General features: G+C 37.7%; 1 protein-coding gene across 3 annotated transcripts in view; it reads right to left on the minus strand.

Moving 5' to 3' along the window:
- LOC137257768 (solute carrier family 12 member 4-like) overlaps positions 1 to 25,624 on the minus strand; it is a 160,742-nt gene that overhangs the window by 49,121 nt on the left and 85,997 nt on the right. For all 3 annotated transcript variants that reach the window (XM_067795193.1, XM_067795192.1, XM_067795191.1), the window contains one exon: positions 9,035 to 9,126. In XM_067795193.1, coding sequence (XP_067651294.1) covers positions 9,035 to 9,126 — 92 coding nt within the window. The remainder of the gene's footprint in view (positions 1 to 9,034; positions 9,127 to 25,624) is intronic.

Genomic DNA, 25,624 nt, shown 5'->3' on the forward strand with positions numbered 1-25,624 from the left:
CTTTTACTAGCGGGCATATAGAGAAACCTACACTATCAGTATATAAAAGGACCATCAGCGTTTAAATCTGATCTCTGGTTCGGTTGACACACAGCCCAGTATCAACTGTTCTTATTATAATGGTATACAGGACTGTGCAGTTAGAGCCTAGAGGAAAGAATGTCATAGAAGTACAAATTACTTTATATGTAGAGAGTGCAGTCACCAATTGTTTTTCACTTCCTTTAATGTTTGTTCATCATTGCATGTGTTCATATAGTTAGATGAACAAATGATCCCAACAATGTCATACATCATGATGAGGTATGTACAATTTTTGGTGGCAAAACACAAAGGATAGAAAACACAAACTAGTACTGTTTCTTTAACACTTTCCCAAGATGGAGCAGACTTGGAGGTGACTAATTAATTGTGCCAAGAATCACCACAGTGATTGAAGGTTGAAAGATGGAGGGTTCACTTATGTTAATATTAGGCTGATAACAATGGGATGGTAACACTGGGCTGGGACCAGTAACATTGTACAGGGACCACTACACAGGTAAAACTAAGGCAGGCAACAACGGGCAGGTAACACGAAGCAGGTGGCACTGAGCAGGTAATGTTGGGCAGGTAAAACCGACCAGGTAACATTGGACAGGTAACAATGGGCAGGGAACATAGGGCAAGGAACAATGAGAAGGGGATATAGAGTAGGTAACGCTGGATAGGAATATAGGGAAGGTAATACTAGAAAGGTACACTGGGCAGGGAATATGGTAGGTAACACTGATTGGGGAATATTGGGCAGTTAACAATGGAATGGTAACATTGGGCAGGGAACACTGGAATGGTAACACTCAGGGCAGGGAATATGGCAGGTAACCCTGATCAAGGATTATTGGGCAGGTAACACTGGGCAGGAAATATTGGACAGGTAACACTGGAATGGTTACACTGGGCAGGGAATATGACAGGTAACACTGGAATGGTAACACTGGGAAGGGAATATGACAGGTAACACTGGAATGGTAACACTGGGCAGGGAATATTGGGCAGGTAACACTGGAATGGTAACAAAGGGGACTATGCTCCTTAGGTAGACAGTTTCCACATGCAGGTCAACAACACATGGAGGTAAAACCCAGTTCAGTGAACCTCAGACATGAACAGGCACACCGATGACATCCTATAGGACTCCCACATCTGAAGTACATAACTATGGGCAATGGAACCAGCGCTATGATGTATATATGGAGATAGATATTGAACTAAGGCCAGGAATACTCTGTGAATACTTTAACACATGCATAAAGTCAAACAATCTCTCCAGAAAAGATACCCCCAGCAGTGCTGGAAGAGTGCACATAGTACTCTCTTCTGCCATTCTACCATTACCACAGTGCAACAGATTGCAACCAAACGTACCTCTCCTAAATAATCATATCTTGTTACATTCTCTTACATTCAGTCTAGCTCAACTTCACCTCCAAAGAAACATGTAGTTTACTGGAGTGCACAAGATAAATGTTATCTTAAAAAGTATAACTACAAGCTTTGGCTTACTTTATCTACAGGTGCACATTATACACTAGTAAATATTTTTGTATAATCATTTTTTAAAAGACAAAATGTCATGGATGTAAACATCTTCATTGTATACACATTGTTTCTGGGCTTATCCTTGCCCCTTCATCAAGGGAATTATTGCTTATTTAAAATATACAAAACATTTCATGAAAGTAACAATAAACTGATAACTTGTTTGTTTGAATCAATGTTTTTGAATACTAGTTTCATCTTCTTAAATTAATCATACTGCCTCTACAACCTGTCTTTTGACGTTCATAGCACAACCAACATATTCTCTATGTTCATCAGACCTCAACCCCAGACCTATCCAAAAATAAATATGTTCTGGCCTAAGGAGAAATTAATACTTCCGACTAAATCACCATGAAGTGGAAATAATGCCATAAAAACTCTTCAAGACTCCAAATTTCCACCTAATGCACTAATCACATGGTTCGATTTAATTTGTTATATCCACAATCAAGTCCATGAGCAATAACTACCGTAGAAAGAAGCTCCATCACTGTAATAGCAAACATGAGTTTGCTCATAAGTTCCCTCCTGATAATTTCACACATCTTCAATCAATCATAATTCAAGGTGTTCAAAAACATCTGTCAGTGAGCAGCTCTACCCGGAAAGCATTTAGAAAATATTACCGAGAAAACAACCTGATGTTGATATAGGTCTTATTCTCCAGCAAGCCATTTATGTCAATATTATGCCATTCCTACAACATCAAGTCTTTGTAATGGTTACAACCGGAACTATTTTCAGGAAGGCTTAATGAGTGGTCGTATCATTCATATCGTTTCATGGCTGACGAGTAAGTGTGAATGAAATCGCATCATGAATGTCCAGCACTTGTAGTATTATCCGTCCAAACCCTGCAACCAAGCATGCTCACAGCACACTGTTGGCTCTGGAAATTGATAGAATTCTGTTAATTTGGGTAATATAAATCAATCTAGAACACTCTGGTCGCATATTCTGGGTGATTAGTGGCAACAGTTTACATAAATTTCTATCCATCATTCCACATCGCTTCTATAGATCTTTGGCACAAGCAGCCCAGGAGGAGAGTGCTTACTTTAGAGATCAACTCTTTAGTTACGAAAAGCATTAACCGAACAGCCATAACTTTCATTAGAAAAAATCTTGTTTGTTGATACTTTTGAATAAAAAAGTTTGGTGGCAGAATGAAAATTATTTCCATTGATTTACATGATTTACTGGAAACACTGATCTTTTTAATGACTAAAAATGACAGAAATATACATCAGTTAGCCATAAAGAAAGAGAGGAGATTAATTTACCATCAAGAATTATTTTATTAAGATACATAACAATGATGGATATGTTGTTTGTGCTTAGATGGTTACAAAACAGTATCTGAGATTTGGAAAAGAAACACTTTTTAACATTACACAACAGACTATCACTTTTATTATGAGCTGTGATAATCTGCTAAACCTCTCCATGCATATGCATGAACCAGGAGAGAAACTCTGATGTAAGTCTCTGTAAAGAAAACTCATTAAATCCTGAGAAATGTTGTTTAGTGAGTCAGGTTTTATCCTGAAGCTTGGGTAAAAAGTCTGCGATGCTCATGAAAGCATGGAGGTAAACGCATCCCGATGAAGCAGACAGCAGTCATAGAGTTATTGACCTTGTGCCAAGGAATGGCTTATTTTACACATGAAACATATTTCACGAACCATTTTCGGGAGTGGATGGGGATTGCAAGCTCCCTCGGGATGAAGCTTAATATGGTATTTGCATGAAATGTCTATTTTACTGACTAAGAGACACATTTCAGAAAAATCTGAGGCAAACTGAATTACCTTCTTTTGGTATGATGACTGTTTAAGGAAATTTAATCTGGAAATGGTGGCAAACATATGGGTATGCTACACAGATTAGTTTCAGCAACACATATTTGATAATGTAAATTTCTCATCAGTGTGAAACTGGCACAATCACAGTTGTAGATCAAGTTAACAAAAAACACATCATTTTAGAAGTGAAATGCTGCCACTTGGTATCATTATACAGGTACAGGTAAAACCAAGAGTACCGCGAAATGAGATGAGTCAGTGAAGGTGTAAAACCATGACTTCAGCAGGGGAAGATCAGTCAGCGAAGGTACAAATGCAAGACAACAGCAGACGAAAGTCAGTGAAGGTGTCAAACCAAGACTACAGCAGAGGAAGGTCAGTCAGTGAAGGTGTAAAACCAAGGCCACAGCAGAGGAAGTTCAGTCAGTGAAGGTGTAAAACCAAGACTACAGCAAAAGTTCAAGGTCAGTGGAGGTGTAAAACCAAGGCCACAGCGAGGAAGGTCAGTCAGTAAAAGTTTAAAACCAAGACTACAGCAGAAGAAGGTCAGTGAAGGTGTAAAACCATGACTATAGCAGAAGAAGACAAGTGAAGGTGAAAAACCAAGGCCACAGCAGAGGAAGGTCAGTGAAGGTGAAAAACCAAGACCACAGCAGAGGAGGGCTTAGAGTTTCGAAGATCTTTTAGTTCTAAGATAATCATAAGTACAATACATTAACATTACCTTACGACTATCTTAGTGCTAAGAAAGTGTAAAACATCTAGCCCCTGCCCAAGAATGTCCAGTCACATCATATAAGGTTATGTTCAAATTAAAACACAAACTTAAAGTCAGATTATGAAGCAGTCCAGAAGAATTCTAACTACATGATGCTCTTGATGCTAATCTTGCTAATGTCAATGTGTATTCATTCTGAAGTAGGGATGTTCCCTTGGCACTTTAGACGTAATTACATTACTAATGTTATTTAATGGAGATGAGGACCTTTCCAAAATCAACTTAGTTACATTAAGTCACTGTTTTATCATGATATCAGTGTATGTTTACTTTATACTGAATATGTATCTCTGCTTGGTTATACCAGTGATGTCTCTAACTTTCTGTCTGCAACCTGAGGTCTAGACAAAAGACTAGATTTATTCAATCCAAATAAAAACTCATCATCAAAGTGGAACATTTTATCCATGCGATGATGATGATGATGATTATGATGATGATGACATATAGTAAAATCTTGAAAAATGGCATTGTCCTTTAGATACCTTAACTATTTTGGCCAATTTTGTTTGACCGAAACTACTTCTGGATGACAATGGCGGTAACGATGGTAACATCATTTTGTATTCACCACAGCCTAATCTTTCATGCTATTCAATGATACCTGAATAATACCAATATATCGGATGTGTAAACTTTTTTTGGAAGCGATTAGAATTGCTTTCTTCTAAAGACATGACTTTTCAACCACTCAGACACCTAGATGCTGATTAAAACACAGACAGACTGGAAATGTATCAAATGTATTTTAGACTAAGATTCTACTTAACTGTGACAGGGAATCAAATATAATTAAAGCCTTTAAAAGCAGTATCAGTGTTGTAAAGCTATAAAGCCTTGTTTGAGTGGCATTCAGATTATGGTAGTTGATAAACAAGAGTAAGGTATTTAGAGAGGATAAAAGAGAAGCTGGCTGTAGCAGCCTTTCAGTGTTTGAACTAAAACCATATCCAAGCCTGTTGCTGTGAGGACTCAGATATAGGTCAGCTGTAGTAAAATGTGTAGCTGTGTTTGTTTTGTTTATTGTTTAACACTGCACTCAGCAACATTCCAGCTAGTAAACAAGCATTGTCACTAAGGTGACATAATCCCCTGCTGCATACTATTAAATCAAACTTAAGAAGAAATTAAAGTGAAGGTCATAGTTTAAGATGAAGTAAAATGTCAACAAAAACATATCTCAAACTCTCTTGATATTCTGCACTGTAGTTGTTCAAACACAAAAATATTCTGATGAGTCACTTAGACCTTGACCAGTGTATGAAACTCCTGAACAACACAGTTGCCATGACCTTGAATATTAACAAAAGGTCACCAAAATCAACTGGGCCCTGCAAATTCCCCTACCACAATTCCCCTTGTGACTTGAGATGAAGGTCAAGGTCACCAATCTGACTGAGGCCTTTCTTTTACTGTCACAAACCTAGACACCAAATATGAAAAGAATCTAGTCAACAGGTTTTAAGATATTCCGATCCATACTTGCATACATACATACAGATGACCTTGAAAATTAAATGAAGGTCACCAAAATAGACTCGCCCCTGCACCTTCCCTAGATAAAGCTTGGTGTTGAATAGGAAGAAAGTGCAGTGAACGGTTCTTGAGATATCTCGCTAATGAGGTAAGATGCTATAGTCCCCTTGTGACCTTGAGATGAAGGTCAAAGTCACCAAACCTGACTGACACCTTCCTTTTACAGTGATAAACCTAGACAACAAATATGAAAAGAATCTAGTCAATGGTTCTTAAGATATTCCAATCTGTAAGTATCTGCGGACGTACGGAGCCTAATACTATAATAACTGAGTCTTAGTCAGATGATAGAAGGATCAATATCATGAGCATAGTCTGCACAATCAACATACTTATCAACCGGTGGGTAGATCTGTGTTTGACTTTACTATGGTCACTAAGGCCAGACATCAAGAGGTTACATTATTTATCACCGTTTCTCCATAAACTCTAAAAACAACAGCACAGATCATCCTTAGGGCAATGTTGTAAAGAGATAAAAAAGATCATTTATTTAGAACTAATAGACCATTTATTAGAACTTTGCATTCTTAATGATACATATAATTAGACTTCTTTACTTCATTGTCAAAACTACCTAGACTTGCTCGAAGGCTGTACAGAATGGTAATTCCATAGTTGTCAGTGAATCTATCCTTATAATCAACTTGCCTCGATAAGGCGCCAGATTATTGTGGGGAACACTTGGGGAATACAGCCAAGAACGTTTACTTACAGGTACTTGTGCAAGTTTACATCATAGATTGTTTGGAACCACTATCTGGAGATGTACATATTTATTGCTAAATAACTCCTAGATGTACTGGTACCCCTGTTTTAGTGTTCTATATTTAAAGCAGCAAATTAGTTGTAGGATCGTTGAAAAACACTGAGAGGTTGGAATCAGTAAATATCTCATTACTAAAGGACATGAAGCTGAGCTCGCCAGGAATTATCTCCACTGTGGTTGTGATTGAAATGTCATGGAGACCATAAGATACCCTCCCAGTATCTCCCCGTCTACTGTTGGTCTGTTTCCATGCATGATGTATACATCACAGGATCTTCGGTAAATTGAAAGGAAACAAATCTGACAACTCATATCTAATCTTAATAAACTGTAAATTTACCATGAACCAGTCAGTTTTCTTGATGTTTGTATCTGCGGGGCTAATAATAGCTTGGTGGAGGAACATTCCATCTTTCAACAACAAATGTCAATGTCAAATCTTTACTGCCATGACTTAGGATATGTTGGTAGAATGAGTGATTGTTGCTTTATGTCACAACCTCCTGTAAATCTTGCCTTGATGCCTGTACTGAAATGTAAGCTAAACCTTAAGAGGTGGTTGACATCACAGACCAATAGTTGACATCATAGAACAATGGTTCACATAAATTCCAAACCAATGATTGACATCACAGAGCAAAGCAAAGGTTGACTTCAAAAGACAATTGTCGACTTTACAGGGCAAACCAATAGTTTATCAAGCCAATATTTGACATCACAGGGTAAATCAATGGTTGACATCAAGGGGCAAACAATTGGTTGAGATCATAGGGTAAACAAATGATTGACATTACAAAGCAAACCAATGGTTAATGTCGCAGGGCAAACCAGTGGTTGACATCACAAGGTAAACAAATGATTGACATCATAGGGCAAACCAACAGTTGACATCACAGACCAAACCAAAGGTTGGCATCACAGGTTAAACCAATGGTTGACATGTCAGGGTAAACCAATGATTGACATCACAGGGTACACCAATGGTTGACATCAAAGGGTACACTTATGGTTCACTTCATTGGGCAAACCAGTGGTTGATATCACAGGCCAGAAGTTGATATAATGAGCAACAATCCATCCAATTAAAGTGACGACAGAGCACCAACCACACCATTGGACTGTAGCCTGATCCCAAAGATGATCAAAATATTGAAAGCATTTTTTGAAATATGTATTAGACGGAAAACGCAAAGTAAACTACAAGGAAAAGTATGATAAAGCCAGGTCTTGCAGTCTCTAACATTATGTATTCAGGCCTCACAGCTTGAAGATTCACGCATAATATATACTGATCAAAACAAGTTAAACTACAACAGATTCTTTCATATTACCACATTTAACTGCTACGCCTTGACGAATGAACTACAGCAACATCAGTTTTGGAACACCAGCCATGACAGATTAATTAGCGTAACATGAAGGAATTAAGTGTTCTAATTTTTTTTTAGTAATAAAGTTAAGTCATATCTAAAGAAGCCTTACAAGGTCTTCCTGTAGCAGTATTTCTTCTTTCCTAGAAGTAGTTCCCATTGATTGTCTGAATGTCTGTCATTACTTGAGCAAAGATGATCCATGCTTTAAGTATACAAAGAGGACCACTTGGTTTAAAAGCCAATTTAACATTCCATCTGGAGGCGTACTCAGAATAAATGCCACATAACTCGTCAGCTTGTTAAAGAATTGATGTTTCTACTTGTAATGGAATGGACATAAACGTTAAAGATGAGGTTTGGATGTCTTAACATTGATTTAACACTTCTTAATTTTACATTTGAAACTTTTAATTAAGGCAATTATATTGCTTTCAAGTTGAATTTGAAGCATTTAAACAAAAAATTGTTCTGTGGTTTACAAACTTACTCGTCATCGGAAATTTTGTTTTCTACAAATTTGAACAAGAACAATCTTGATCGTAGGGGGGACGAGATTATTCTCCAACATCAAAGGTCGTCATTATCTTAAATAATATGTTTAATCATTAATTATCTGTGTTTGTGTGAATGGTGAGTGAACGGATTGCCTCGTTTCATAACAATTACAACCTGTATCCCTTTAGGCTACAACGTATCCTCTCACTCAGTAGCCCCCTGGCTGCTTAGTTTTTATTGCAACAGGGATTCAGAAATAAAATGTAAATTACAAAAAAAATTAATGCTAATGAGTGATTTGGGTTTATTCCAATTCTATCGGACAATTGCTATGAATAATATTATAGCCTGTCAATTGATATTAACATTAGTGTTACCACTCTCACATGACCAACAAGAACATGACGACAATGGGGAATTGTATTCAGCAGATCATATAAGGCAGCAGCTGTATGGCACTGGTCTGTAAATAATTAAGTCTGAACCACACAATCCAGTGATCAACAGCAAGAATGCTGAACTGGGATGCGATAACGTGTCAGTCCAGTCTGAATGCCCCACCATGACAAGCATGGGTTGCTTAATATCAATTCTAACCTAGATTTTCACAAGCGCCATGATCAGTGGATATTGTCACTGGAATGTGCCATAACTCTGTGTGTGTTTGATATTGATTAACGGGCAGTTTACTCACCTCATACAGTGCCATATGATTGGCAAACGGAGATTCCGGGTCCTCTGCATCTGCCAGAGGTATCTGGTCCTTGGAAAGGTGGGCATTGTCTCCTGAAACAACAAACACAATCTGTCTACACTTGCTCCATTGCAAAGAAAATTTCATGTTGAAGAAAAGTGAGAAATGATAATCACACCATTCTTGTAGGTTCAAACATGGATGAATCAACGATGCTGAAAGAGAAAATAATGAATATGAAGATATCAAAACTGTGCTTCACAAACATATCTGGTCCTTTGATAAGTGGGTATTGTCTCCTGAAACAATAACAATCAGTCTTCACCGGTTCCATTGCAGTGAATAACATCAACATTTTGAAGAAAAGTTATAAATAATAATCACACAGCATTCTGCAAGCTCAGCCGCTTCAAGGATGCTGAAAGAGGAAAGAATGAAGATGCAAAGGTTACAGCTCTGCTCCCCATAACAAGTTAGATGTATTTTGAGGGGTGCCACTTTGCACAGTTTTTAATACATCTCAGTTTGTCTGACTGTCAGCAAGGAAAGCCCAAACCATTTCTTCATTGCTGATGTCTAAATCTCTTCATCCAGTGACAGAGGAAGAGATCATTTCATCGTACATAAAAATATGATTCTGCTATTCATGACATTAGAATGTATCCCATCTGCACAAATTCTGGCATGTGCTTATCTTAGTGATGTAATATAATCAAATAGACCAGCTGAAATTACACACATTTCATTCTTCATCATTTCTTTGTTCAAGCCATAAAATTCAACAAATTTTGAGACCAAAAGTGCAGCTGCTTTGAACATTAGGAGAAAAAAGTCTTTCCATATTCATAAGAATTCCCTCCTAAAAGCAATGATTCTGAATGTATATGTGTGAGCATATCCTGTCCATCTAATAGCACTTGCCAAAAATGAATGCAAAGGTAAATCAATCAATGAGCTTCTATGACATGGGAACACAGGTTTGTTCTCACAACCACAACTCACAATCAGGACAAATCCTGGGTTCCAACCCATGATGAACATGACTGAGGGAAGTAAGCCAGCACAGGAATATATTCAATGCCAACCAAAAAATAATAATTCATATTACAGTTCTAAGTAAGAACATTCAATTTTCTTTCCTCATCGGTGAATTTAAAGACTGCTAGTACATTTTCCATGAGTAGTGGTGACATTAGAACACACAAATACAGGTATGGTTCTGACAACGAAAACAGGTCAAATCTTGGATTGAGACTCCTGACCGACTAAAAGAAATAAGCCCACACAGAAATATATATTTAATGCCAACAATGAAAATTTTAGGAAGATGATGTGGCGGTATACAAATACTCAGAGATTCATGAAACTTATATGGTTTTCTTTCTTCCATAGTAAGACTAGTTCTACATTTTCTCCAAAAGTACCAAATGTGTGCAAGAAATGTGTAACTCTTGTGAGACAATCTTGGAAACATCCCAGAAGATTACTGTGACCTTGGCACCATTCAGGTTTTCAAAGTACTTGATCTATGTTGTGCTAGTTCTACCTGGAGGCAACTACATGTAGCCAACATCCAGAACTAAATCTTGGAGTGACCTTAAACCACTTATCATCTAGACAACTATAAACAAATGCAGTTTGTTTCCTCATTAAATTCATGACTTTGTGACAAGATCTATAAGCCACCATGATTCCGTATCATCTCCCATAACCGTAATTCGTTACAACATAAATCTGCAATATAATAAACATCAGAGTTCTTGCATGCACTTTTATGTTCTCAGGAAAAGTCACTGGAACAAATAAACTATATGATTATTTCAGTTGTCACGTGAACAAGTTTTATCAACAAATGTACAGCACAAACGAAATCTGTCTTTAATACCATCTCGGCCAAAAATTTTTGTTTAAGAAAATCTCAGTTTCAGTCCAGCAACATTTCAAAATCATTAAGAATAAAACATGCATGTTTACATATGACACCCGTAGTTGTTGTTGAATGATTCTCGTTGCTTGTTTTCAAAGATAAACTGAAAGACCAGTCATTCCATAAGTACCATTATGTTAAAAAGTATCAAAGTGTCAAATTTCTGAACTAACTTGACCATACAGAACCTTATTTGACGTGGGCTTCAGGCTAGCATTAAAGTTGTTCCGTGGAACCCTGCAAACCATTGCCTGCCGCTTAAGATGGGCCACATGTAATGTCTCCGGTATCATGTCAACACGTGTGTATCTGTACACACGTATACATGGTGTTAAATTGGAAAATATAATTAAAGTGCCTTTTGCTTTCTTCTCTACACTTGTTGAATACAAAAGCAGTTTATTTATTAACATTCATTGCTGTAAGATCTAAATGTTGTCATGCATAGTCATGCCATTATACTCAGCCTTGTAATCACTCAAAAGTCTTTACAAAGGAAATCTAGTGCAGGTAAATGTTCTATTTCTGAAGTTACATGCCACTCCAACTGATTTTGTTCAGACTGTTTACACAATGAGAATACCGACAATAATATGCTATTGAAGTTTCAAGTCAACATGACATTGTACAGACTACCAGCTACACAACACATTAGAGCAAACAGAAAATGAAGTCTGTGTCACTTGACAGGGGCTTTGGGCTTGCTGAAGGGTTGAAGTGTTGGCCCATTATGCGAAAGACCCAGGTTTAATTCCCCTCATTGGTGCAATGTATGAAACCCTTTTCTGGTGTCTCCTTCTCTGATATTACTGAAGCAAAAGTAGCCTTGAAACCCACCAGCTTGAAAAGAACTGGTGATCATGAAATACATCTATAAGGAGACCCATTATCACCAGTAAATAATTCATGTTGTTGGAAAAACAAAATCACACAATCTGGTTCAGACAATCATGTGATCGATATCATAAGCACCAATCTATCACACTGGAATATTATGTCATATATGTCACCAAGCCAGGCAAAACAATTCCACCCCTTACAAGTCCTAGTGAACAACATATGAACAGAAAATGCCGGAAGTGTTTGATTATTGCTTAAGATTGCCATTACACAATGTTTTTGAATGGTAATTTAAATCCACTAACTTTGTTTTGTGAGATAGTACAATATTGCTTTCAACAAAATGCTCTTCAAATTCAATCAATCTCCTTGAAACAAAAACTCCAGGCAACATAGTAAAGGAAAAACAGCAGTCAGCTGAACAACAAGTCATGAGGAATTCTCAAACTTCTCCAGGTGATGATGACCAGTAAAACTTGTGGAACGGGAAATACCTATTTTTAACATTGTTTTTTTTAAAGCTTGGGTTATATTCAACATGGAAGTAAATAAGCTCACACTGATATAATTCTGCCCTGTCTGTAGGGCCTAGAATCAATATTGATTGAGGTTGCCCAATACCAGCTGATTGCTTATACTATACATATACAGGTCCTGTCATGATAACCAAATGTACATGGCCCTGAACAAGTGTAATTTAATTTCAAGCCTTAAGGCACCAGCATGAGCAGGATGTGTTCTACTTTGTTTGAAATAAAGTTTGAACTTTTCAAGATCTTTCTCTCTTTCAAAGTCCCTTTTTGACATGAAAATTAGAAAGTACAGAGTAACATGACAATCTTCATTCATAGAAACATATCAGAATCCTCATTGAAATTTATTTTACATTCAGATATTCAAACAAAAATCTTATGATTTGATAAAGTAACTTTTCCCATTCGTTATTCAAAAAGAACTCTGAAATTTGATTCTGATTTGTTTGCAAGAACCCCAATTCAAAAACGGCTCAGCTCATATATGGTTTCCCAATGATGAAAAGATTCGGTAAAACTCTTCTCGTCATACTTCTTATGACTATACCACAACGTAATACTTTTTACAAACATTATGTACGAGATACTGCAACTGATGCAGTTACAAGCCCTTTACTTTCAATGCGGTAAGAGACCACTAGAGGGAGCTGTGTTGGGTGCAGGAGCACTTCATCCTCATTACAAGCACACCTTTCACTGATGTTGCTATTCTCATCCTTCACTATTGCCTTATGCTAATTGCTTTGTCAAAGACTGTTCGTCTGAAAGATTCGGCACTGAAACCTCTCAGAGTCTGCAAACAGTGATGAGGATTCAGCCAGGTGAATTTTACTGAAGTGGCCGAACATAAACAAATATAATGACATCATGCTATTCCAAATGTACATATCAAACAAGGCAAACTGAGTCATATAGGACATTATGTAAATCAACAACAAAACGTTGATATCAGCTGCATATCAACCATAATATGGCTTAAATGAAGATTTTTTTATTATCTCCATCCAAAACAGATTCTCATGACTTCTCCATTACTCAGTTCAACAAGTATTTGAATGTGATAAAGAAGGTGTCTCTCATGGTAACCATGAGGAAAAGTACACTCAAGCTTCACACAGTGTGTCAAGTCTTTCATCACTCTGGTTAGGTGGCGGCACAGTGGGTCCAGTCATCAAAGAAACTATGATATTTTGTGTAGGTTTACCCCCCTTTAGGGATACCAGATCATGGTTTAAATTACAGAATGATGAAATCAGCACCAAACCAATCATAGAAACATTCCTCAATCACTTAAGGTTTTTCCGCTACATCAAGCAGACATACCATAATAGAAGGGAAACACTGAGACAAAACCGTCTTACTTCACTCTGGGTTAGATATAAACTTATGATGTAGGGTTATAAAGGAGGGCACAAACATCCCATGAATCAATGAAAACCATTTCTTTTCAGTTCCAAACTATTAAAAAAAAAAATCTAATCAATAAGCAAGAAAGTTTCCAAAACAAACAGTGAGTATTATTGTTAAACTGCCCACAAAGGACCCACAAGAGCGGGTAATGTCTTGATCACAGACCCAACACCCTCCTCGATGATATCATTAAACATCTATCAATCATATAAATCAATATATCCCCTCAACATCAACTGACAATCACTGATGGATCACCATTTGAAATATCTCATTCCTGTTCTTTACAGTTAATGGGACGCATTTTTATTGTTTTGACTGAAGCTGGAATCAAAGTCAATGCCTTACACACTGCTGGATTGATAGTTCATAACCATGTTTAATACCTTCCTCACGAAGCTGGCCCTGAATTTTACATCCAAGACTGGGTTTATTGAATACCCATACAATGGTAATGAACTACAAGTTGCAGCATGACATGCTTGTCACAGAAAGAACTTGCGTCTGCTTGCATAATGCACTCGTAATCTTGGGCAAACACTGCGTGCACTGCAAGCTTTAACTACTATATCACTATATTAGTAAAGCTTTTGATTTTTGGGTTAAAAACACCAACCAAACCTATCAATGTAGCACTTCTACTACACTTTACCTTGGCTAACATAAAGTCTTTGACACAGTACAAAAGTCACCTGTAAAATTAATTGTTTTTGTTGGTTGACTTTCTCAAAAACCAATTGATTGGTAAATAAAGTGGTCAGAGCTGATCGAGTGAGTGAATGAGTGAGTTTATTAGAGTTTTATGCCTGTTACCAACATTCCAGCAGTATCATGGTGGGAAAACCAGAAATGGGCTTTACACACTGTACCAATTTGGGGAATCAATGCTTTAACCACCAGGCTGCCCCACCACCCAAGAGCTGATCAAGATGACTACACCTGCCTTGTGTTAATCCCGGATGGTTTGAGTTTCACAAAATACAAGTATTCTAAAGTCATGGGGGCGGACTAAACTTATGATCTGCTAACTATTTTGATGGTAAGCTGAGAGAACATTTCAAACAACATTTTTATACATGGAACAAATATATATGTATGCATATTAAGTCACCTAACGCTCCACTTTGTTAAGTAATTATATTATAATGACACCAAAATTCTTATACATCTAAGACATTTCAATGTTTTCCAATATGCCTCAAAGAAATCTGTGTGAATAAACTGTTAAAATAAAATACACTTTTAATAACATTTTCCTGATAGTTTAACAAAATCATATAACATCTAAATTTTGCAGTGAGCGAGTTTCATTTTCCGTCAGTTTTAGCAATATTCCGGCAATATCACAGCAGGTGACATGAGAAATGGGCTTCACACATTGTACCCATGTGGGGAACAGGACCAAGGTCTTCAGCATGATGAGCGGGTGCTTTAACCACTAGGCTACTCCACCGCCCCTTTATGCTTTTGGACAAAATTGCTGATTCATTATCAGTTCTTAGAGCTTAAAAAGAATGAGCACATAAGCTCCTGATTTGTTGGCAACAAATGCACAATATACAAATCCATTACAAATGATGAATAAATCTGGTTACCATTACAATGCAATATTCATACAGTGAGAATGTATTGAAAGTAAACAATAAGCTATTTTTGTTTTGATACACATAAGGAAAAGGCATTGCATAACACCTGAATCTTCTTAATATTTCTGACTCAAGGACATTGATGGACTCCTTTCAAGGACTGTGACGAAAGAGTGAGGGTTGGTTTTTATGCCAGTTTTCACAGAAAAAAGAATCTATAATCCATCCATGTTGGGCATCAAAATCAGTCCGATTGGGTGATGTGGTAATGGATAAGATTTTGTTTTGAAGGGGCAGTGGAGTGGCCTCGTAGTTTAAAAGCAATAGTTCATCATGCCAATGAACTGGATTCGTTTCCCTACATGGGTAACATGTGTGAAGCCCATTTCTGATGCGACCCATGGAGGTCCCGGGATAGATCCATGCTTGCCATAACAGGCAACTATGCGGGATCGGGTGGTCAGGCTTGCTGCCTTGGTTAACACATGTCATTGTTCCCAATTGCGCAGACCGATGCTCATGTTGTTAATCATTGGATTGTCTGGTCCAGACTTATTATTTACAGACTGCCACCATATAGCTGGAGTGCGGCGTAAAACTAAACTCACTCGCCCATTTCTGATATCCTCTGCCATGATAGTGCTGGAACAAGTGCTAAAAGTGGGGTAAATTTAAACTCACTCATTCACTCACTTACTCTTTAAGTTTCATAATGAGCATAGAGTTTGCCTGGCTCCCAAGCTGTCTTGTGATGAAGGAAGACAGGTAAAATCCTAGCCACAACCTGTAACTACAATAGACTGCACTGACCAACTGAAACACCTATTTAGTTGGAAATGAATAATTCATGACATGGTGATTGGTTCTATTGCCACCGAGCCCGACTTGTTACCTGAAGACCCTAATCTCTTGGCCCATGCAAACACCAGTAATTGGAACAAAAGGTAGTCGAAATTAACCCTGTCCACCAGACGGACATAATCACCATTCCTAGCCTGGATTATGGATTTCCAGTTGGAGGAGTAATAGTCATTGATATGATGAAGAACTTCTCCAAAATCATTTAAGGAAAGGTGTTGTCTTACGTCAGCATGAGACAGGAGTTCAACTGTAGTCACCACATCTAATTTGTTATCCATAATAACCTGTATGTATTCATGTCTGTTGGCCTGTTAGCTTTTGAACTGAACTAATGGCTGGGAGAATGAAACCATGGTTGAAATGACCTTGACCCAAACAGCAAACCAGTGACCAATAGTACGAATATCATTTCTCTGATATGGCTCTATCAGCAAAACCGGTGGACAATAGTACAAATATCATTTCTCTGATCTGGCTCTATCAGCAAAACCAATGGTCAATAGTTTGAGTATCATTGTTATAATCCGCCTCAATTAGCCAACCAATGGACAATAGTAGGAGGACCATTTTTATGATATGCCTCAGTCAGCAAAACTAGGGGACAGAGCCCCATTGCACAGAGCTATGCTAGTGATCAGGTGATTGCAAATTCTATATGTTAACAAAAGTAGCCATGGCACTGATACAGTTTAGTGCAATGGACCAGCACTATCCCAGCTTTGAAAACATGAAAATAAATCTTTTTTACTATTGGTCCATGTCTGTAAAAGGTCACGACAGAAGACACAGGTAGAGTCCAACAAAGTTTCACACCATCAATGGACACTGGGACAGTTGAGAGAAAATCATTTTTTTACCCATTGGTCCAAGTCTGTAAAAGTCATGTCAGAAGATATAGGTAGAGGCTGATAAGGTTTCACACAATCAATTGGACACTGGGACAGTTGAGCCATGTCAATCCTGATACTGGATCTATCAATACAGTCAGATTTGAGGTCCCTTTAAAATTAAACCATTATGGGTGTTTTTCAAAAATGCAAATTTAGTCCACTTTTAATGCACATTGATATCTATGAACAGATTATCACAAACTGATTTGACAGAAGCCAGTCGATGGAGAATGAGTGCAGCCATCAAAAACTGAGACAGCCCATCAGTCATCATCCCAATCACTTCAGGCTGTGATGAACGAGAGAACTGTCAATATAATGAATGTTCTGAATTTTTGCTGTTTAAAGATGGATTGCACATCTATACGTGATATCATGCCTCCTTGTTATTTAGGGACAGGGGTGGCCTAATAGTTGTAGCATGGGCTTCTCACACCTATTTTCTAGGTTCAGTTGTAAAGACATACAATTTGTGCTTCCTATTGTCATTCTGGGTTAAAAGTCATTCATGGTAACCAATGCTGGTTGTGCAAAATGGTTGGATGGTTGTTTAAAACTACTCTGAGCAATATTCCAAATGTAAGTGACATCAAAACTGCCAGAGAGGTAAGTATGCAAGTGTTTTTTGAAGGAAAACCAAGTTCTGTGGATAGTCAACTTCTTGATTTGTGCTATTTAAAAAAACGTTCTGTGGATAGTCAACTTCTTGATTTGTACTCATTTAAAAAAAGTTCTGTGGATAGTCAACTTCTTGATTTGTACTCATTTCAAAAAAGAAGCTGTCTACCCACAGAACTTGGTTTTCCTTCATCTTTACAACTCAAATATACTGAAGTAATGTTTGTTTGTTGTTATTGTTTAATGCCAAACTCTGCAATATCCCAGTTATATGGCAGTGATCTGTGAATGATCAAGTCAGGACCAGACAATCCAGTGACTGAAAGAGATTTGGCACATGATGACATGTGCCAACTAAGTCAGTGAGGTTGATCACCAAAGCCAGTTAGTTGCCTCTTATGGCAAACACTGGCTGCGGAAGACCAACTCTGATCTTCAGGAGTCTTCATGAAGTGACTAAATGGATCAAATGGTCAGTCTTGATGACCTGGCTGTGTTAATGTATCCTATCATTAGAGAGCTGATGGTTTTAATGACTCTATCATTTACTGCCTGGCAATGACTAGCTGTACCGCAGCTGTGTGCACCTTCAACAAGCAACGTACCGCAGCTGTGTGCACCTTCAACAAGCAACGTACCGCAGCTGTGTGCACCTTCAACAAGCAACGTACCGCAGCTGTGTGCACCTTCAACAAGCAACGTACCGCAGCTGTGTGCACCTTCAACAAGCAACGTACCGCAGCTGTATGCACCTTCAACAAGCAACGTACCGCAGCTGTGTGGACCTTCAACAAGCAACGTACCGCAGCTGTGTGCACCTTCAACAAGCAACGTACCGCAGCTGTGTGCACCTTCAACAAGCAACGTACCGCAGCTGTGTGCACCTTCAACAAGCAACGTACCGCAGCTGTGTGCACCTTCAACAAGCAGCAAATAAAGAAACATACGACACAGAATTGTGTGTGAATGTCATCATCAGTATTTTCTGTGCCTGATTAGAACAAAATGTCATCCAATCTACCAGAATGTCAAACGATTTCCATTAACTATGTACCACGCTTAATGAATCTTTTTAATGATGGCAAGTTTCTTCCCGCCATATTGCTGGGATAATGTCAATGGTATGAAGTCTATCCATATTTCTGTTAACAGTACCCCTTTTCTTCAGACATTTTGAAAAGTGTTTGAAAATTATAGTAAGTGAGTGAGACCACTTCAGCATACTAACTATCATAAACTCTACTAAAGGATCTGCATGAACTCTACTAAAGAAACTTCAACCAAATACATAATAAAACACTCAGATATACAAAAAGACACAAATAACAATTTTTCTATTGATCATGACAATGTTTCTGGGACACTAATTACGCACAATAAACTTTTCCCATTAAAAGTTTCTGTTTTGATTTTTATCTATCTTCTAAATGCCTATCAAAGATTGTTCAGATACAGTAGACCTGGGAAAGCATATATAGTGCAAGAAGCCCAACAACAAGAAACATCAATGGATCCGCAAATATATTTTTCCTGGTTAACAGCGAGATCAATACTTGAGAAAAATCTCAGGAGACTACAAACAGCAGACTGGAAAAATCCTGCTAAGTTCTGTCTTTTCATTATTCTTTTGAAGGTAAACAAAGTTAGGAGGCTGACTTTTATTCAATATTGTTCACAAATCAGCCCAATTCCTTCTCCAAGATTAACCATATAAGCTGATCTTTAAAACCTTTAGTGTTACTTGGATGCATCTTCAAATACCACAAACTGTTTGTGCTTAAAGTACACTTTCAAGATTTCATAGCAGAAACTTTATTGCAACCAACATGAACAATTTCAAGTTGATCTTGATCAACTACTGGTTGGTTTCATGGCTGACCTGACAGGAATATGTCTCATTGTGCTGTCATATCGCCTCCTACAATAAACTATGGTTATAACAAGCACAGAACTACTAATTTAGTTAATTTAGTTCATTCTACATGTAGTGTGTTGTCTGCATTACAAATTAAATACATTGCAAAACCAGTTTGTTACATCTGTCAATTTGGTTTAAGCATGTCTATTAAAAAGTAAATAGTTTACTGAATATTGTTAACATCTAATATGAACTGTCAACCCCATACATACTGTTTTGGGAAATCAGAGGTATAAAATGAAATGATAATAGCTCAAAATTTGATTTTAAAATTGAATGTGTAGTCAAAGTCATCCAGAAGTAAAACATCATGTACATACCTCTGATTTTCCAACACAACACACAATCTCCATTCTACTATAACTGCTTTTTAATTTAAAAAAAAAGTACATAATGTGTTGAAAAATCAGAGGTATAAAATGTGATTATATACCTCTGAATGGCTTTGATTAACCAGTCACAATCCAGTATTTACTGAAGTGATGGTAAAATGGACATGATTTATTAGTAACCACTTCTGGTCCATCTTAGTAACAAGCTTAACAGCCTCCACTGTCATCACAAAAGGTGAAAATAGTCTACCTCCTTAAATAACGTGCAAGCATTTAAACCATGACTTTGTGAGAGTTCTCAAGGGTACATACACAAGTGAAGTAACAGATTTCTTCAAGATTATTTTGTGCACTGAAGTGAACAACATGTGCAAAACATACAAGTTTTCCATGGAAGGCTACACCTCTCCATGACAGCGTCGTGATTAGTTACAAACTGCTTCTGATGCAGCCACTGATGCAGCCAAACATGATGCACACACAACTGATGCAACCACTTGGTGCTCAGCACAGAGGAGTGCCGAATTACATCTAAGCAAGATTGGGCATGTTCTCATGAAGTGAGATGCTCCACCACACAGGGCGGTGCGGAGTCACAGTTAGTCCATAAATATACATGTTTATTTAAATGTATACTGGACAAAATAAGTTAAGGATTTGGGTATTGTTTTGATATTGCATCAGTGTGTCATTGAATAAATACATCATCGTTCATAATTTCAAAATTTACAAATATCCCAAACTATTTTTGTCCAGCATATATCTATAAAATAGGAAATAAAATGATGACCACATGAAGCTGTGAATGGTGATTAATGTAATGAACTGTGGCAATATAGACTTGCCAAATCGTTTCATACTCCGTTAACTTATTTCATCATGTCCTGGAGGTAACCTGGGTGTCGGAGACTTACAGGTACCCAAACTGTATCAGTTCATTTAATAATCACTCATGATTGCTTCGTCTACTATTGATCTTGCTCGTTTTCATGCATAAAAAAGTGAAAGCCTTTCATTAATGCATTTGAAATGATGCTAACAGTCTGAGAGGACACTACCTTCAGTGTTTGTGTATCATGACAAATCATCGTGATTGACATCATGAAGATCAATGCGTGCAGTTGTGATACAATGACACACATCAACAAAGTCAGCAAACTTGACCACAAGATCCTGTTAGTGGCCTCTTATGTCAAATGTGGGTTGCGGAGGCCTATTCTAACCCTGATTTTCATAAGTACATAGGGAACCACACTGAGTCACCTTATCTGTGACTGTAACTATCATAAGTGAGATGGGATATTTCAGTTGTATACCAAAATGTCACGGACGTTTGTGCTCAGAGCAAAGTGATGCAGGCATCATCCATAAACCACTGTAACAAAACTCACAGCATGGTATTAACAAATGAGTGAGTAAGTGATTTTAGTTTTATGTAGCACTCAGCAATATTCCAGTTATATGACGGCAGTCTGAAAATAATCAAGTCTGGACCAGACAATCCAGTGATAAATGTTAACAAATGATACTAACCAGTGTGAATCTCCAAATCCAAAATCAGCAGATCCTGACACAACAAAGTGATGTAATTCTGCTTAAACAACTCATACGACCTTAGAGGTCTGGGCCTATTCCAGAAATATCACAGCGGTTAACACCAGATATGACTTTAGCCATTGTACCCTATTGAGAATAGAACCTGGGTCTTTGACTTGATCAACAAACACTTAAACAACTACGCTACCCCACAGCTCTACATATCTTCTAACTATTAACCCATGGTTCACACACCTCCAAATCATACAGTGCAGTTTGACCTGTTGGAAATTACAAAAACTATTACAAGCCATGATCTTCAAGGTCAAACAGAAATACACCTGACGTAGACTGATGCTAATTACAACAATTAACATGATCATGTGAGTTACATGTCCAGTGTCTGACAGCCAATTATCAAAGGTCAGTGGGACTGTGATAACCTATTTCATCTTGCACCTGGCCTTGACTGTCAGCATGGATGTGAGAGCCTGATAATGGTGGAAGTATACCTTAACTGTCCATAACAAGCTTCAACGTCAGTAGTTAGCCCAGGTGTACCAGAACTATCTATCTGCTAGACGACTATTCAGGTTTAGCAACCACATAAACTTTATCTTTCAGGAAATGCATCAAGTTGGAGCTCTCCTTCTGCAAAATGGTATTGTATTCCACCAGAAATCAAACACAGACAATGAGGAAGGGAAGAGTAACGGGCCACAATGTTGTGTCTGTGATTACTGACACTTACATATGGATGTATATAGATATATGTGTTTGCTTGTATAACTGGGCTTATATACACTGTACTGCAGTTTTAGCTTGAATAGCCCACCCTGAAACAGTGTACATGACCACTTCCTGTTTTATCCCAAACACCAGACAAGATGAAAGCAAGTTCCATCTTTATGTCTCTAGGCATGATGCTGCCAATGGGATTGAAAAATCAACCAACAGCTCTCCGGGTTCACGAGCTGAAAAAGCTTCAACCACATATCCACCCGCCTGTGATAGTTTTAAGAAACATTGAAAACTTTGCATTAAAACCAAGGGTTCTGATGTGACAAACAAACACTATGAACATTATGCTACCCTTGGAGTTTTAGATCTGAAATCGATTCTTCATTAAATAATCAAGCATTAACAGAACACAGACTTTAAAAAAAAGCGTTATGAACTCTTGCTTACAAAAATACAGCTTAATCTATTTTTCCTTATAAATCCTTCATCCCGTGGGGCTTCTAATATCCTTAGACCTGCAAGTACATTTAAATTACTGGGCACAGTAGAAGTGCAGCAGGGACTCCATTGCCACTTTCCAATCTGATAGTTGGGGTCGCTCCATTTTGCCTCCTCTGGTAATGGTTAGCCAAATGATCGGGTGTTTGTTCAGGCAAGGTGATAACGACAGGCACTAGATTGGTGAGGATGGATTGATCACTGGGTAATATCTAAAACAAATGAACTTGACCATAAATGGAGCTTGGCATTTATAAATCACTTCAAAGTTGGCCGAGTTTGGGAGGTGGTTATGGGACAGATGGATCAAGTTTGATCAGTTGCAGTGATTAGGTACTTCTTTCTGATATATTGTTAATGATAAAATGTCTGCACTAAAAATACAGGCTAGGACAAGGGTGCAAAAGAGAGATGTTGAATTGACATGGTTTCAAACCATGTTGCTGAGTGCCTTGCAGCTGAGGATAATGGCCTTGACTTGAATAATGCTACAATTACAATTACAGCAGTACTATAGAGTGAGTGAGTGGGTGAGTTGGGTCAGACAAGGGAGACAACTCTGAAGACATCTAAGTCTGCCATACATCACCAGACAAATGGACCCCTGGTAGGCAAACTGGAAAAATGCATTACCTCATTGAACATTTGGCATTATGAATTTTGAATTGCAAGTCTGAGTTATTTTCAACTGCATAAAGTAGACTGAAAAAAAGCATGGAATGGTCTTCTTGTGTGTAAATTACATGGGGTAGCCCAAAGCATTTGCTCATGACACCAAATTCAGTTTAAGACATTAAGAAGAACTAGAAAATCTTTCTTCCAATTTGTGTATATTATCATAAGTGTTTGAATGGGTATGACATATTTTCAAACAGACCATTTATCACCTTAATAAGAATGTCTTACCTACCAAGTTTAATTGTGAACATGGATCTAAAACACATTAAAGACTCTCTCATGGATGTTTTTGTTCAAACACATGTGAACATATTTCCTTGATATTCCTTAAATCCTTTTCTCAGTTAGCAAACAGCATTTGGCACCACATAGTTCACCTCAAGATGCAAATGTTGTTTGAAGCAACTTGCAAACTTTGATTGAACAAACACCAACCGACCAAATTAAGTTCTGAGTGAAAACAATTTGTTTCCCCTGTATCGTTTCTGAACAAAACACAAAATAGCAATGGTATTTATCACAAGCATGATCCTTAAGTCAGAGGGAAAAGTATCCAAAAAGTGCCAACATATAACAGTTCGTCCGGTATTGAAATGAAAACGTTTATTCATGCATATATAAATAGAATGCAATTTGCACAATCATTTGCGAAGATTGAAAACTTTTTAATGTGAAGTGTTAAAAAAAATGTGAAAGCCCATCAAAAACCTACCTCTCTCATCATCAACGATTTCATCACTTTTGTCGGTTTTACTGTCTGCCTGTACTGACGAGTCAGCAGCTATTGGGAGTAGTGTTTTCAGTTCATTACTTTCCACATTAGTCGTAGATGTACCTTCCTCTGACACATTCTCTACTCCCAGCAACTTCATCGCTGAATAATCTCCGATCTTACCCTCCCAATCACCAAGCCAGTCCTAAATTATTGATCTGGGACCAGTAAGGTATAAATTTCGCACATTAATCTGTTCGTCATTTCATCGCAAGCACAACTCTAATAATGATGCTACTGGAATCCATTTAACCTCACCTCAGACTTCATAAATTTCCTTTTTATCTCTCGATTAACGCAACAAAAAAGCTTCCCATGTAATAAACCAAAAAGTAAACTTTTGCCAATCGATATATCCCCAAAACAAAGATTGTGTCGATGAGAGAGCAAGCTCAATTCGCACACCTCTCCAAGATAACTGTCTTTAACAACATAAGCTCCTTACAGCTACCTCCACCCTTGCTGCCAATGTTCCAACATGGAGATGTACAGCACAGAGTTTTTCAGCTGAAATCAATATGTCTTACTGCAGCAGTAAACACTGAAATAAAAGTTTACACATAATGGGATTTCCCCCTCCAGCGAGAAGCCACAGGTAGGAATGAACCTGGCTGAAAGCATGTGGTTTGCAAAGCCGGTATGTCTTTTGAATATTGCTGGCAATATACCTGGCTGTTCCTGAAGACTGTTATTGTGTGTATTATGTTGGTGTGCCAGACACTCGCCATGTTTATTACAAGCGTCAATGAGAAGCAGAACAAGCTTATTTAACGTTGGGATTTTGTTGTTTGCTTTGATATGATATAGACCTTTAGTATTGTTTACTACCTTTCATGCTTAGAATCAATGTGTGAGTTGGGATTCTATGATACATGTGACAGGTTGGAATACATGTCATGATCTTCAGCAAGAGCATTTTGCAACAATTAATCTTCTTAAATGAGGAAATGGAATGTTTATGAATTTAGTTCAGGAAAGTTTCAAAGTATTGAACCTGAAATCCAAACCCATGATTGGTTCAAACTCCAAATATATCCTGATTGGCTCAAGGTCATATTTCAAAGGTCACTAAGACAATATGCAAAGTTTGAAGATATATTCATTTTCAAGTTATTAATGTTAAAAATGATTTTTTCTTTAAATTCTCCTATGCTGTCAGGTGAGGTAGGGTGGGGGAGTGGGTATACCTTTTGCTTGTCACACAGAAGATCCGTGTTTGATTCTCTACTTGGACACACTGTGTGAAGCCCTTTTTTGGTGTCCTTCACTGTCATATTGCTTGAATATTGCTAAAAGTAGAATCAAGCTAAACTCACTCCCCGGCTTTCAGGTGTGGGTGAGTGTGAGAGTTGGGTCTAACTCCACAGAACGTCTGCAACATCAATCTGTATCAACCCAAACTGTGAGGACATCCTGAAGAGACACTGGCCTTAGACATTTCTAAGAATCA

Source organism: Haliotis asinina, chromosome 12, assembly GCF_037392515.1.
Source record: "Haliotis asinina isolate JCU_RB_2024 chromosome 12, JCU_Hal_asi_v2, whole genome shotgun sequence".
Classification (NCBI taxonomy): domain Eukaryota; kingdom Metazoa; phylum Mollusca; class Gastropoda; order Lepetellida; family Haliotidae; genus Haliotis; species Haliotis asinina.